General features: G+C 42.3%; 1 protein-coding gene across 9 annotated transcripts in view; it reads left to right on the top strand.

Moving 5' to 3' along the window:
* Positions 1–1,957: 1,957 nt before the first annotated feature.
* Positions 1,958–16,585, top strand: part of BCAT1 (branched chain amino acid transaminase 1) — a gene marked incomplete at both ends in the record, with an annotated part of 58,912 nt that continues 44,284 nt past the window's right edge. For 2 of the 9 annotated variants that reach the window (XM_084255604.1, XM_084255602.1), the window contains 4 exons: positions 2,135–2,176; positions 3,253–3,324; positions 11,311–11,511; positions 14,096–14,206. In XM_084255604.1, coding sequence (XP_084111730.1) covers positions 2,135–2,176; positions 3,253–3,324; positions 11,311–11,511; positions 14,096–14,206 — 426 coding nt within the window. Of the gene's footprint in view, positions 2,177–3,252; positions 3,325–11,310; positions 11,512–14,095; positions 14,207–16,585 lie in introns of those variants that run through there. The other 7 variants (XM_084255603.1, XM_084255605.1, XM_084255601.1 and 4 more) reach the window with 6 other exon arrangements.

The following is a 16,585-nucleotide window of genomic DNA, read 5'->3' on the forward strand; positions in this document are numbered from 1 at the left end:
ATGGAAAATCTGCCCTAATGTAATTAAGGTCAATGCACTGGACAAAAAAAAAAAAAAAAAAAAAAAAATCCCTGGGTCAAGCAAAATGAAGGCTATTAGGAAGCTGGTTTAGGTGGAATAATTGGACAGAAGTCAACTTACAGTCCCTTGAAAGGGGAGGAAATGGAAGCAGTACAGGCAGCTCTGTCTCTAAAGGGAGGTGGAATCGTGATGATTCTCTAATAACACCCTTACATTATACATGCTTACTCAGCTGAAAAAGGAGGACCTACAGGTAACATTTAAAATAGCAAGAAAATTGTCTGTCTTTGGAACAGGCTTTAAATGAGCAGGCTTTAAATCAACCTTCCCAATGTGAGAAGTTTATAACTCTTTCAGGGGTGCTTCTTCTTAAGCTTTCAGCTGGGGTCACAAACTGGTAGCTCTAGAGTTTACTTAATCTGTACTTAAATACTTTTAAATATGATTTTACATATCTTTAAAAAAGAGGACCTCCTCGGTGGTGCAGCGGTTGAGCTCTGAGTTGCGAAGCTGCCTGCAGCCTCTGCAGCGCAGATCAATCCCGGCTGCTCCCCGGCCACCTAGGAGGGTCCCACATGGCGCGCAGACCTCTCCTGCCGCCCGCTGCTCCCCTCAGCAGTGTACCTCGGTCCTTCTGCCTGCTCTGCTCCCCGCCCTGGCTCTGGTGAATTCTCTCACCCTCCCACGCTTCTGACTGGACCCAGTGCTTATATCAATCAATCAATCAATCTTGTATAAATAAACAAACAAATAAATAAATAAATCTTAAAAAAAAAAAAGAATTTGGGTTTCAGCAACCCTGTGACCCTGGGGACTCCACCTCAGTGTTACAGGCTTTTTTTTAATGACTTGCATGAAAGGACAGGAAGAAGAGAGTAGAGCATGTTCTTTTCTGAACTGATGAGAGCTGTATTGTCTTTAGGGCTGTATGAAATCAATTCTAAAACCACGCTGAATTTAACCACACTCACCCAGAATAAACTACCCTCCCCATGTCCCAAGATCAAGTCAGTCCAAGTGACCACCCCCTATGGAAGACTCATAATTCATAATTGATTTAAAAGAGCTGAAGGCTCTTAATTTGCTCTGGGAGAAGATAGCGGAGCAGACAAGAGCTGTGCTGGTCTTCCCTTTTCCTTGCCAAAAGGAGCCGAATTCCAAACACTTCCTCATACCTTTTCTTTTTCTTTTTTTTTTTTTTTTTTTTTTGCTCATGATGATCACTTTAATCACAAGTGTGAACATTAACTTCAGATGTCATAGAAACATTCCATAAAATTCAAAAATAACTGGTATCAGTGAAACCAGAGCAAACATTTTGGAGACCTTTTCTAAATATTGCTATCACAGATGTGTCAAAAACCGTCAAACACAGTTGAGAGCACTTCAAGGTCAATGTAGCCCTCAAACAATGAATATTGGTTCAGACCTGTGTAAGTAACTTTGAAGTCTTTGGGCAGAAACAGATTTTCAGGGGATGTGAGCCTGACAGCCCCATAAAAGCCCAAGTTAGAAATCTGACTGGGGTAGATGGCATAAAGACATCTGAACTACGGATCTGCCTTCTTTCCCTTCAGTTTGTACCGGGCGGGGTGCGGGAGGCGGGTAGTTGTGGCGCGCAGGAACCCAAAGCATAATGGCCAATTGCGGGCTGCAAAGTCTTGGAGGCAGAAACTGCCTTTGTCGATGGAAAATCTGCCCCAGTGTGATTAAATTCCCCCAAGTGGTCTTCCCCTTGGCCAGAGGCGTTTCCTGACTGCTCACCCAGGAGCACTTTGCTAAAGAATGATTCTCGCGAAGTGCCTGAGCTTGGAAAGGCGCTCGCTCGTGGCGCGCTCTCTCCGGCCCTTCTCGGACCTGGTGGCAGGGACTGCGGCTTTGCTTTTCCGACCGAAGAACGCCTGGAATCAGACGGTTAGAGGCCCCGACCCGAGGGATGCTGGAAGAGTTGCGTCGCGCCCTGCGCCTGGCCCTGGCGCGGGGCCCCGGGCGGTGGCAGGCGGCACAGCGCGGGCTGTGCGCCGGGGCTTGGCCGAGCTGCCGGCTTTTGCGTCCAGCAGCGCGCTGCGTACCGCCGCGTCTCTCCGCAGCCCTGCGCTCCCGGAGCCTCCCTATGGCCAGCTCGCTCCGCGTCGCCGGGACCCTCGCCGGCCAGGTACCCCCAGCCCCGGCATTTGCAGAAGGGGGGCGGATTGGACCCTAGCTCTCAGAAACCTGCGGGCCGGGCCCAGGGCATTGCTGCAGTTTCCTGCACCGTCCTTTTTAGCCGCGCACTGCCTTTCCGCCTCCACCCAGGCTTCTCCTTTCCGCCCCCCCACCCCAGCCCTGCCCCAAATCTGGCGTCCTAGCTTGTGACCTCCGCCTCTAAGAGGTCCCAGCCGACCGGGTGGTGATCCGCCCTGGAGAGGCTCCCTTTGCCACCGGGACGTGAGGGTCGCCATGGAAGACGCTTTGGGGGTAGGGGTGTGGGAGAGGGAGAGGAATTTCTGGGCTTCCAGAACTGACAGTCACATCCTGCGTGCCTTCGCCACCCCAAAATATTTTGACCGCAGCCTTCTGCCTCCTTGGATGCTTTTTTCCCCTTCTCCCCCGTAGTAATTTAGCAGAATAAGCTCGTGGGTGTGTGTGTGTGTGTGTACGCGCGCGCGCGCGCCTTTTCCCAATGGCCCCGCTTCCATTGTGTCATTAAACAGCTTTTAAATTACAACCTAATTCCAAGAGGTTTTTTGCCTTTAATGCGTGGGGTTAGATGTGTCTGCATTGCACGACCCCGCCGGTGGAGAAAATGGTTCACTCTGGTCCGGATTCTTTTTCCAGGCTCGCTATTGTGCGCGCGTGATTGACAAGACCACGAGGCTGAGCGCGCCCGGGAGATTTTTCTATAAATGGCTTAAAACCCTAGTCTAGACTATTTGCTCGGATATAAGGAAGACAATCGCCTTCTGTTCTTGGCTGGTGAACCCTGGCTCTGAGGGCTAACCTGGAACTTAACCAGTCTGCCCTCAGCCAGCGGTGGAGGACAGAAACCGACGCGACCTCGGGCAGAGAAGAAAGGCAAGGGCCGCACTCCCAGGGCGCTGGGCTCTGGGCTGCTGCCTGGGTGTTTGAGCTCCTTTTCCTGTTTGCGTGGTACCAAAGCAGAGCGCACAGTGTAATGGTGAGTGATAGTGGGTACCCTAGGCCTCAATCATAAATCAAGCTATACTTAACTGGATCTAATTCTTCTTTAAGGACTGCAATAACGGATGCTTGGCGGAATGTACCGGAGAAGGAGGATCCAAAGAGGTGGTGGAGACGTTTAAGGTAAGCCTTTTGCTAGAGGCTAAGAGACACAACAGTTCAACTGAATAAATCCATTTCTTGGTGAGATCTGGGGCACTTTTCACCGTGGGGGTTATACAGTATTTAGTTATGCTGCCATGCATTTTAAATTCCACCCATCGGGAGAAAAATCATTGGGGGAGTAGAAGTACATTCGTCACATCTAAAACTACCTGGCAGCTAATTGCTTATTTTACTTTATAAATTATAATTTTTTCTCATAAAATAATCAATTTGTGAATATTAACCTTGAGGTTTATCTGATTGTATAAAACTTCTCTTTACATTTTTCTCTTTAAGCAGTGCCTAACATTTTACAGTAAATGTATTTTTTTCTCTGAATAATTGGATTTAATATGTATTAAATAATTTTATACTTCATAAGGGAATAGTGAAGAGCAATAAGAAAGAATCTTATTAAAATACACTGGAGGTTATAAAAATATAAGTGTAAGGTGCATTATTATTTTCTCTATAAATAAATCATTCTCCTGCCTCACCAGTGGAGGGTTTTGTTTCTCTCTTTATGCCTCAGTCTGCCCTCCTGCTGCCTGCTTCAGTCACTGTCAATTGTCATCCACAGCACACAGTGTCCTAATGACCTCACATCCTGGCAGGATTCAGAGAGGGGGAGAACTTGACTCATCAATTGCACACACACACACACACACACAGGTTTTACTATGTGCCAGGGTCTGTACTAGGCATTGGTAATTCAAAGTTAAATTCAAGGGTAGGTCTCTGCTCTCAAAATTAAGAAATAAAAAAAAAAAAACTAACTAAAATAGAGTTAAATTCCTTCCTAAAATAAGTTTGTGGGTTTTGTCTTTATTTTTCCTTGACCTTTAAAGGCAATATCCTCTATAACCCTATAGCCTATTACTCTGCTAGTCTGTAAAGACTAAGCTCTGATGCCTTTTGGGGATTTAGATATTGAGATGTGGGTCTTTGAAAGAATAAGTTAAAAAGGACTCCTACTTGATACTTATATCCCTAAGTATCTTATATAATGAGTAAGTTCCTCAATATAGATAAATACAATTTTTCCTTAAAAGACTCTACTTAGAAGATTTTTTTTTTTTTGCAAAATGAAGAATTAATTCATAGTATCAATAATCTCTTTGATATTAAGATTTCTATGGATTAGGTTTTCATTAAAGGGATGGTGTACTAACATTTGGTTCTGGTCTATTACATATCAAAATGGGAGCTAATGATGATTGTATTCACAGTCCATCTGTGCAAGGCACATGGAAATGAAATCAATAGCTTGGGAGGAGAAATTGATGGCTTTTTTAGAGGACCATCTTGCTTTTGATATATTTTTCTATCTCTTTTATGATCACCCCCATTTATAATTTTTAAATTGTCTTTTGGGTTTCTCATGGGTAGTTTTCATATGGCCCTCTTCCTGAATTTTGAGGCATTCATTTTATTTTTTATTTTATTTATTTTTTTAAAGATTTATTCATTCATTCATTCATTTATTTATACAAGCACTGGGTACAGTCAGAAGCGTGGGAGGGTGAGAGAATTCACCAGAGCCAGAGCAGGGAGCAGAACAGGCAAAGGACAGGACCGAAGTACACTGCTGAGGGAAGCAGCGGGCGGCAGGAGAGGTCTGCACACCATGTGGGACCCTCATCAGGTGGCCGGGGAGCAGCCAGGGATGGAACCAGCACTGCAGAGGCCGCGGGCAGCTTTGCAACCCAGCGCTCAACTGCTGCGCCACCGGGGAGGCCCGAGGCATTCATTTTAAAGGGAGTATGCCATATCCAACAGGGTCCAGTAATGAGACACTTTGTGTTTCTATCCTAGAGAATCATTCTTGGACTCCAGATTCTTCTTTGATTAAAAGTGATGAGCCCTCTCTTTCTCTCAATTCCTCCTATAGATAGATCTCCACAGAATGTGATAATCCAAATCTCCTCTTGATGTCTACTTATTACATTTTAAAAGAGTCTCTAAAAAAAGATAACAAACATAGCTCCTTAGGCTTTCCAAAATAGAGCAAGAAAAATGCAATAATTGCAAAAGAGAGTGATGCAGTTTTTGATGCAGTGACATGCAGAGGTGATCTTCGAGACATTAAAGTTTATGGTCAATGCAGAGAAGTACAGGTGTGATATTGAGTGGTGTGCTTGGTGACACTGGCTACAGTAGTGCTCCGGTGCTGTCATCCAAGCTGGATTTACCAACTATGGGAGTCCCCCATTTCTGAGCAAATGGTTACCCACCACGAAGGTTGATGAGGAGCTTGTTGGTTTTTTATCAGTATTTCATAATCCACTCATTGAAGTCTTCCAAATTTTTCTATAAACATATGGTATGACTTTGAAATCATCAGAAAACATGAAGGATCAATTGAAAAAAGACACTAATTATGCAGGACAAGAATGATTTTATAAGTACTGTTATTTTTACCCATGTTTGGAAAGGAAATGTAAAATAAGAGAATGGTTTTTAAAAAGCATGGATAAAATTGCTCAGTGTTACAAGTAGAAGGGGCAGAGAGAGAACAAGAAAGGGTGGAAGTTGTTCTGTCTCCTTCCTTTCACATCAGTGCATGGAAACAAAACTGCTTAAGTGTTGATTGGTGTTTTGATGCTGGCAAATATGTACCCTGAATACAACCCCAGCCATGTTTCCTGTTAACAAAACCAGATTTTGTCTGCAGGGCTCCCCCCAGCCCTGGGTGGCATGTTTGCATTGCAGCCTGTCTAGCAGCCATAGGGACCCTGTTGATGCTTCCTAACCACTGAGGGATACAAGGATACCTGGGGAAATTTGCTTCTGTGGTCAAAGGGAATAGATGTGTCTGGTATTGCCCTTTTCTTCTTTCTTTTAACATTGATTAGCTTGTTAGAATGGAAGCTACAACTATAACCATCTTCTTTTGACCATTAGGAAAAGGTCAAGAAAATCACTGACCTTGACTTTATGGGTGTTGCCAGGCTTAACTCTTCTAAATTCGTTATGTGAGAAAACCACTCCAATTTGTTTTTGATTAACTTTGCTGCTAAATGATAAGTAAAAGGTTTATGAAAAAACATAATTGAAAAGTAGAATTGAAAAAGGCAGTGCCATACATGGGATCTTTGACAGTTGGGCTAAAATATTTGGATGGAATGTGTAGCCACTGTGCTATTTCATGGACCCTGGAGGTCATGATCAAACGTGATTATATTCATGAGGGATTAACGGGAAAAGATATAGGATATTCACAACTGAGGGAGTGGTAGAAAGTGATGTGTAAGAGTTATTAAAGAGAGACTTGAAAGCATGAATTCAGTGACTGACTTGGCAAAGCAGGGTTGGAAGAATGTTGCAAGAATGATACATGACCTTGAAAGCAAGAAAGATGCAAAGAAAATATAGAGAAAAGCCACCATGAATTTGTTAAAGGAGCTTATTTCTGAGAAGTGGGGATGTTGTTGCCAGGTATAAATGGGAATTATTTGCTTTTCATTGTCATCCCTTTCTTTACAGTAGAATTTTAAAGTAAAGTAATAAACATATATTATTCTCATTTAATAGATGAAGGCTTAAGAAGTAAAGTAGAAAGGAAGGTGATACCAGAAATAGGCACCTAGTTTGGAAGGAAATATTACATGTTTCCTTTTAGATAAGTTGATTTGACATCAGCAAGGTCGCAGGATTACTAAAGAGTAAAGTGTCAGAATTCACAAATCCCTGCAACTTGAATCTCATAAGCCCTTCCTGCGACTGGCATGCCCTGTAGAACTTGAAACAAATCGTCATGGAGCCCACTCCTGGGTGTCTTTTTTCATGCACTGATTGTAGGCTGGGCGTGAGCATTGTCATAAACTTAGCTGCTAGTGCTGGGCACCATTCCTTTATAGGGAAGGTGGGGTGTGTGTGTGTTTGTGTGTGTGTGAGAGATAGAGAGAGAGAGAGAGAGAGAGAGAGAGAGAGAGAGAGAGAGAGAGAGAGAGAGAGAGAGGCTGAGCCCTGACTGTGCACTTAGAATCATTTGGGTAACTTGAAACCAAACAAGGAACCACCCCCTCACACCTTATCTTTGAGATTCTGGTTCAGGAATGGGGTTCAGATAGTATTTTTAAATCTCCCCCTCATTTGAGTCCAGGTTGGATTCACTGATGCAGAGGGGCAAGTGTGATACTCAGGGAAGAAGCTCAGAATTATCCAGATTCCTACATTTTACCACCAGTTATAGTGTCCCCCTCAGCTTCCCCATTGCGCTCCTTTGTACCTTTCATACAGCAGGAAATTACAGTAAGGCGGTCATGCCTTCAGTAGTATTCTTACTGACTCCTTCAGGATGCCTGGAAAGGAGAGATAAGCCGGGGCTCCTTGAATTGCCAGCAGAACTATGTCAAGATTCCTGGGATGTAAGGGGTGTGGGATAAAATCTTGGCTGTACATTGGGAGGTCGGTGTATGATGGCCTCCTGGTCCTCTCAGACTTCTCCCTACTCCGAAGCCTCAGTGCCTCTGAGCATTTATCTTCTTCCACCCCACTTCCACCTCATTTCCTGAATCCACGGTCTTTGCTGTTTCTTGAACATGCCAGTCATGTTCCCACCTCATGGTCTTTGCACTGTTTCCTTGCCCTGCAATTCTTTGCTCCTTGATACCTGCTTGGCCTGCCTTCTTCATTCAAGGGCACTCCAATGTCAGCCTTGCTTTTTCCAATAAGCCTTCTCTTTCCCACTCTTCCCCTTCTGCACTTTCATTTTTTACAGCATCAGTCATCCCTAACATGTATCTGTTGACTGTGTTCCTCCTGTGCTCATGTAGTGCAGCGTCCAAGCCCAGTGCTGATGGAGCCAGTGCCCACTGAGTGAACATGAAGGCAAGTATTCAGAACAAAGTAGATGAGAATGAAAGGAACAAGGAATCATCCTGCAATTGTCTGATAATGAGGGAAAGCCTCGGAGTCTTGTTTGTTTAAAACATTCTTAAGTGAATTGTCACCGAAATAAGGTCTATATTTATTGTCTGTTGTTTCCCTACAGGCAGGTGACTGAAGAGCTGAAAAATCCTTCAAAGTATTAAGATGATGTGTTATTGGCTTTCTGTTGATTAACTCATGGAATTAACTAGCTAATGATAGAAATAGCAGGGAGGATCACCTTTTATGTTCCTTTTGCAGAACCAAAAGGTTGTTATTGAAAAAAAGTTGAGGTCTGCAACTTTGCAATATTTAAGGTATAGCCCCAATTCAACCAGGTCTCACCCCTTATTCTCACACTCTACTCTCCCTTTTCACCTTCTCTCTCCTCTCTTTGTTTTTTATTTATTACCTCCCCGTTTACCAAGAAACTTTCTTTAGTCTTTTTTTTTTTTAAGATTTATTTATACAAGAACTGGGGTACAGGCCAGAGGTGCGGGAGGGTGAGAGAATTCACCAGAGACAGAATGGGGAGCAGAACAGGCAGACCACCAAAAACACTGCTGAGAGGAGCAGTGGGCGAGACCGGAGACAGGAGAGGTCTGCTGCACCATGTGGGAATCTCCCTGGCAGGCCGGGACTTAAACTCGCACTGCAGAGGCTGCAGACAGCTTCACAGCACTGTACTCAATCCACTGCACCACCGGGGAGGCCCTCCTTAGTAGTCTTAATAATGAAAACTTGTACGAAGTCTGTCTCACTATATTTACATGATTCAAGAATTTGCTTAGCTCAGGACCCCCTGCTACCCCAAGCACTAAAACAAAGTAAAGAAAAATTACAAGTGCTTCATAGTGCAAGTACTCTGGGGAGCCATTCATGTCCTAAAAGATTGTGTTGGAATTGTACTCACTTGAACTTATCATGGCCAACCTCTTCCCACGAGTCTGTCATTTCTTAGGGATCACATCTGAAATCAGACAAACATTAGGTTTAGTATTTAAGAGAACTTTTACCATCATGTGTGCAGGGCATGGTCTTTCAAAACCTGTCATTGCATCCAGGTTCATCAACTTTCCACTGCGCAGTGGAGCTGAGTGCGTGGAGTTAAAGACACATGCATTTGCCTTCCTGATGAGACCAGCTTTGGGGCAGTGGGTGATGAATTAACTACAAATACTCAAATCCTGAGTAAACAGACTAGAAGAACTGGAAAACTTTTAAGCTTGAGGACTATTAGATTTCTGTCACTGGTAGACTATGGCAGACAAAGGTAAAAGAATGCTGTGACTGTAATCCAATAAAATTTCATTTACAAAACAGGCTGGCACCTGCATTTGGCCTGTAGGTGAATTTGGCTAACATCCTACCTGGTCTAGAGGATAAAGAGAGAGAAATGAAATTCATCGATCAAACCAATTTACCTAGAATATATTCCTTTAAATCAACTCATTTTTTTGCACTAGGAAAATGGTTTTAAGTTGGCTTACTTGTACTAGTGGTAGAAAAAGGTCCATTTCTTCCAATTCAGCATTTTACTGTGTATTGCAAAGTAGCATTGCGAAACTATCCTTAAACTTACAGTAATGTGCTCTCCTTAATGCCTGATGTTTGATTGTAATGTGAGCTCTCTGGTTGTTTCAGAACATATTTTCAACCTTGAAAATTATTTCTAAAAATAAAACTGATTGTCATTGATAATAAATCATAAGGCTAAGACAGCCGTAAGGCAGTGAATTAATCAGAAGTAATTAGATCACTCAAAAAATAGCAGTAAGAGGCCTCCCTGGTGGCATAAGGGGTTAAGCACAGCACTGTGAAGCTGTCTGCAACCTCTGCAGAACGAGTTCAATACCCTGCTGGCCAGGGAGCTACCCACATGGCTCAACAGACCTCTCCTGTCTTACCTGCTGCTCCCCTCAGCAGTATATTTCAGTCAGTCTGCCTGTTCTGTTCCCCACTCTGTTTCTAGTGAATCTTCTCACCCCCCTCACCTCTGGCCTGTACCCTACTTCTTGTATGCATGAATAAATAAATCTTTAAAAAATTCGCAATAAGAGCTGATGATGCAAAATGATGTTCTATGACTGATTTGGGGGTGAGGTGAGGGTTTCTGTGTATTGAAAAACAGTGAAGTTTCACCTCCTTATAACACTTCAACAGGTGGATCTTGGCCCTGGTTTATGTTGGTTTTTACTGGTCAAAAAGATCTTTCCCCTGTGTTTTTTGTCTGTGTTCTGTGGATGTTATCCAGGTAGTGCTGGCGTTGTCTGTGCTTTGCACGCTCATGTGTTTGGCCATTTGTATGGGCAAGCTGGCTCTGTGGAGACTTAGTGAGACACTGCTGTGCAAAGTTGTTTCCATTACTCTTATTTATCGGTCTTTGAATAAGAGGCTCTTTGTTCACTGTTTCCTCAACACAGAACAGAGGATTGATATCTTAGTGTTCGTTCTCTATGTCTCTGTTTTCAAAGGGCAAAACATTTGGTTCCCTCTGTTCATTTCTTCTGCAGAGCACCCAGGGGGTTTTGAAGGTTCATGCCAAGAATTCTTTGGGGGAGTTGGAGTGTAACCATGGCCAAAAGGTTCACTTCTCAAGACGTTAACATTAATTAACAATTCTTTATAAGTGGTTGTTTGCATTAGAGAAGACACCTCTTTCTTCTTTTCTAAATGCTCAACATGAGTCCTTGATGGGAGTCAAGAAAGGGATGTATTCTTTTTGCATCGGTTGATTCCACCTGCTATTTGTCCATCTCTCTAAATATCGCTGACATTTGCTTCTAATGTCTATTAGGCAGAGATCTCAGACCACAGGACAAGTCCTAATGCAGACATGGTTGGTTTGGCTCACATAGTGTTGCTACATTTCTGAGTTAGTTGCCAATATTTAAAAATCAAGTGGGGATCAGGGTGGGGGAAATGGGTGAAGGAGATCAAAGGATACAAGCTTCCAGGTATAAGATAAACACGTTCTGGGGACAGGACCAAAAAAAGTCAAGTCACTTTTTAGTGGCCCTTTGACCCTCTGTATCATCCACCCAGGTGATGTTCAGTTACTTCTCTTTAATGATGCTGATTTCTCTTCCCCAGGCTAAAGATCTAATCATCACACAAGCTACTGTTTTGAAGGCCAAACCGGACCCAAGTAGTCTGGTATTTGGAACTGTTTTCACGGACCACATGTTGACAGTAGAGTGGTCCTCAGAATTTGGATGGGAGAAACCACACATCAAGCCCCTTCAAAACCTGTCACTGCATCCAGGCTCATCAGCTTTCCACTACGCAGTGGAAGTGAGTACGTGGGGTTAAAGATGCTGAGGTGCTTGCCCACCTCTATCTAGAACAGCATGGGGGCAGTAGGGCCTCCATCATATTTACTCAAGAAAGTCACAAATGCCTTTAAAACTTTTCCTATTAACAGTTGGATTGAAGGTAAGTCTTAGAAATGAAATTTTAGATAAACTTGACTTTCCTCTAATGTCAATAAAAGTCATCTAGAGCAAATAGGAAGGATAGTCTGGAAGAAAATGAATAATCAAAAAGCCAATCGATATGGCTAATACTTTAAACCATCTCTTTTCTCAGCTCTTTTAACGATTGAGAAGGGGTCACTGAATACAATGTTTTATGTTTAGATTTTAATACTAATGACATGATTTTATGACCAGCAATAACGTGTAGTTATGTGTATTAACCACATGTAATTAAATATGCTCCTTCGGGCATAAGTGGAATAATTATGAGCTAATGTTAAATATTTAGAGAATTCCTTCTCTGGTTTTTTTCAGGATACACACTTAGCCAGATACTTACTACATTCCTATTCCCTTGATTTCCATTTCATTTTCTGTATCTCTAATGTGTTACAGATATCTTTCCCAGAATAATGGGGTGATGAAAATAATCCCTACCTACCTATTAAGGGCTAAAAGATAATATTAGTCAATATTCATAATAATAATATAGCTACTTTTATTTATGAATCCCTGCCATGTATGTGCCTTATACTAGGGGCATTATAATGGGTCCTTTCATTTAACTATTTTAAGAGAGACAGAATATGGTTAAGCATTAAGTGCAACAGTCAGACTTTTGTTCTGTCTTTCTTTACAGGGAATTCTATGACTTGAACAATTGATTTAATAATTTTGTGCTTCAGTTTCTTTACCGATAAATTGAGGTGGTGATTACGACTATCTCAAAGAGTCATTAGAAGAATAAAATAAGTTCATTTGATCTAAGCATACAGAACTATGCCAATAATGTCAATACATCATAATGACAGCTGTTCACGACTATTAGTAACTGAAGCAGTATCATAATAGAAGCAACCTGCCTACAAGCAGTTTCAGAAAAGTTGTTTCTAGACTAAGATTACACAGCTGTAAGGAGAAGCCAGGGTTCAAATGCTAACTTCCTATTCCCATGACATAACCCTCAACAAATACAAAGACCTTCCCATTGGCTTGTTTAGAATTAAAAATTTGAATAATTTGGAAACACATTCCTGCCCCACTATGTTCACCAAATGTCAAACTCGAGAATCTATGTTTCCATCTGCAACTTGTGTTTCTAAACTTGTTGTATCAAGTTGGATGAGCTCTTTGACAATTCACTCCAAAGTCAGGTTTCTTCAATGACAAAATAAGAATGGTAGTTGCCCTTCCCATTTCACAAGGGATAGTGAAGCGCAAAGGAAGTAAGAAAGTGCTTATAAATTTAAAAGAAGGAATATAATAAAGCCTAGGGCAGTGTCAGCCTGTATCAGCATCGTTTGACTTCATCTCCAGAGTTTCAGTTTTTTAAGTTCCAAGGTCAGGTTAATCCTATTGCTACAGGCACCCCATTTTCAGAACTACTGGCCTATGGGAAATCACTTGTAATGAATACTTATAAACTAGTGCTCATCCAGCAACCACCCTAGTAAAGTAGTAGACCACCTGACTGTCATATCTAGTCCAGTGTCCCTTCCACATAACACATCCTGTATCTTCTCATGCACCGTTATCTTTATTTCTGCACAAACACTTCTTTGCTTTTCTTTTGAGATTACCTGTCTCTAACACTACAGTTTTGCCTCTTTTTTGGACTATGTGGAAGTCAAATTATATAGGGTGTGTGTTCCTATTGTTTGAATTCAATATTATGTAGGTGTTGGAAAACACATGAAAAGAACATGTGGTATGTGCAGGATTGTGTGTGTCCACTGGATTAGCTTGTTATTGTTTAAATCTTTCATACCTTTTCTGTGTTTTAGCCCATTTGTTCTGTTAATTATTTAGACCGCTTGTTTCAAAATTCCCCACTAAAATTACTGTTTTTTCTCTGTGCATGCCTCCTTTAAAGTCTTTTCACTCCTTCCTTGCATTTTATTGGGGGCGGTACTTTGTGAAAGGTGACATAGCCAAACCATAGTACGGTCTTGATCTTCTTGGTTTCTATGCCTTTGGGGACTAAACCAGTTCTGGTCACATCTAGGTTCCCTACACTCCAGAGTTTGAATGTGCCAGATAAATGAGAAGAGACATGGGTATGGAGGGGGGCAATGTGCCCTGGGTCTCTGGCTCCAGCTCCATTGTACGAATAGCTGAAACAGTTTGTGTAGATATGCTTTTCTTGGGTGGAGCCATTGATAGGACACTTAGCGGGTAGGTCTGAATTACCACCATATTTTGATAATCCGAGGACTTCTTTTTATCCTAGTTATTCTAAGCAGCCTGGTCAGTGGTTGGCTTTTCTAGATTTAGGGATCTCTGGTTGCTGTCCTATCCTGTCCTGTCCTCCATGATGAAGGAGATGAGCACCCACAATGTTTTGAACGCAGGGATTGTTTTCATTTTGTTAAGCCCTAAGTTTTATTTCTCTTTTTCTTCAGTTATTTGAAGGATTGAAGGCATTCCGAGGAGTAGATAATAAAATTCGACTGTTTCGGCCACAGCTCAACATGGAGAGAATGTACCGATCAGCTAAGAGAGCAACTTTGCCGGTATGTACATTTTCGAGTGTATTTTTATTTCTTTTCATGTAGTGGGTCACTGTGAATATACCATCAGACAAATCACTTCTCAATAGGTAGATCAAAACTCAGTACAAACCATAAGGATACAAGTTATTTCTGGTGTACTTTGTAATTAGTCAAGTAAAAACACAAGAAACCAACAATTGCCTTTAGCAATTCTATCTATCTATCTATTTATTTATTAATTTAAGAACGGGGGGTACAGACCAGATGCGCGGGAGGGTGAGAGGATTCTCCAGAGACAGAGCGGGGAACAGAACAGGCAGACTGACGAAATACACTGCTGAGGGGAGCAGCGGGCACAACAGGAGAGGTTTGCCATGTCACATGGGATCCTCGCCGGCAGGCCAGGATCGAACTGGTGCTGCAGAGGCTGCAGACAGCTTCACAGTGCAGCGCTGAACCTCCTGTACCACAGGGGAGGCCCCATACTCTTTCTTTATGAGTGTGAGGAGTTAATATATATATAGGAGATAAGAGTGTAAGGGAAAAAAATGCCTCAAGCTCAAACACATAAAATTTAAAGACCATGTACAATTAAAGTACTAAAAGCTAAAATATGGGGTGTTATAAAGGTATTTGGCCTGATTGCTTTAGATATCAGCAGGCACATAGTGATTTAATTAAGTGTTTTGATATTTTACTCCATGTTTTATTTTTAAAAAGGGGATGCCAGGGCCTCCCCCGGTGGTGCAGCAGTTGAACGCTGGGCTGCAAAGCTGCCCGCAGCCTCTGCAGCACCGGTTCGATCCCCGGCCACCGGCGAGGGTCCCACATGGCGCGCAGACCTGTGAAGCTGTCTGCAACCTCTGCAGAATGAGTTCAATCCCCTGCCGGCCAGGGAGCTACCCACATGGCTCAACAGACCTCTCCTGTCTTACCTGCTGCTCCCCTCAGCAGTGTACTTCATCAGTCTGCCTGTTCTGTTCTCTGCTCTGGCTCTTGAAATCTCTCACCCTCCCAAGCTGACTGTACCCAGTGCTTGTATAAATAAATAAAATCTTAAAAAAAAAAAAAAAGGGGGGATGTCAAAAAGGCTTCTTATGACCATGGCCAAGGCATTGTTTGTTATGGAGAATTCCCTACAAGGTTGGCTGGGTGCAGACCCTAAGGTTCTCGGCAGGAGGTAACTTCAATCACTTCCATTCCCTGAGACAGGACCAGGCTGGCTTTCTGAGCTTTTCTGTGTACCTAGACTTTGGGAACCTAGCCCAAGCTGTGCATTGAAGAACCCCAGCTAAATCCAAGTTATGACTCCATTTTAGCCACTCTACCTTCTCCCCCATGTTTTTAAAATGCCTCCTTTACAGGTTTCAACATGGTAGCAGAAGGGAAATTTTTTTGGAATAGTCCTGGTTTCACCCTTCTACCATTACAGACAGATCATGAGGAAACATTTTAAAATGTGGTGAAGGAGAAGCAGCATTTATCATCAGCTCTGCTATAGACTGTTAAGTGGTTTTTACATTCCTCCTCTATTTCATCCTAATTGTAAGCCATTGTCAAGACAGTATATATTGTAAATTTAATAGCACCTATGTACAGAGAAAAAACTCAAGCCAGAGAGGTTAAGTGACTTGCCTGAAGTCACACAGAGCAAAGGACAGGGCAAAAAATTAGATGCAAATTTTTGATTCCTAGTCAAGTTCTCTTTCCACTAAGTCTTATCTCTAGAAAGCAGTACCAAAGAGCTGAGCAAGTGATACAGGTTGATGCCTCGTCCTGCAGATGGCAAACCCGGTTTCTGTGACAGCTCTACTCTGATAGCACTTAGAGGCTGTATAGAGACAGTCAAATCCCAACGTTATGAGTTCTGTTGAGGGGTTTCTGATGCCTTTCTGCCTTTTTAACCCATCACATCTCTGAAAATCTGTTTCTCTGCCTAGCCATTTGAGTAGAGCCTACTTATTTTGCAAACTATCACCTATCTAGTATATAAAACCCTTTTTCTCTTGTCCACTTTCCTATTAGATTATCTGTCTCTTTCTTGCTGACTTTCCACATATCTTAACATATTCCAGTTAAGCTTTGTTGGTTATATATGTCACAAATAATTCCACCCAGCTTGTGGTTTCTTATGTCCTTTGAAGAACAGAAGTCCTTAAGTTTTCAACAAACTGTTATCTAGTTTTTTTCTTTATGATTCATTCTTTGTCTCTACTTAAGAATCACTTCCTACCTTAAAAAGACAGTGGTAACTTGTATTTTTTGCAAAATGTCTTAATGTTTTGTTACATTTATGTGTAAAATCCAACTACTGTTGATACTTGGGTATGGCAAGAAGTAGGGACCCACATTTTCATCTTCTCCATATAGATAATCCATCATCCCATCACAATTTTGAGA

Source organism: Talpa europaea (assembly GCF_964194135.1).
Source record: "Talpa europaea genome assembly, chromosome: 15".
Taxonomy (NCBI): Eukaryota; Metazoa; Chordata; class Mammalia; order Eulipotyphla; family Talpidae; genus Talpa; species Talpa europaea.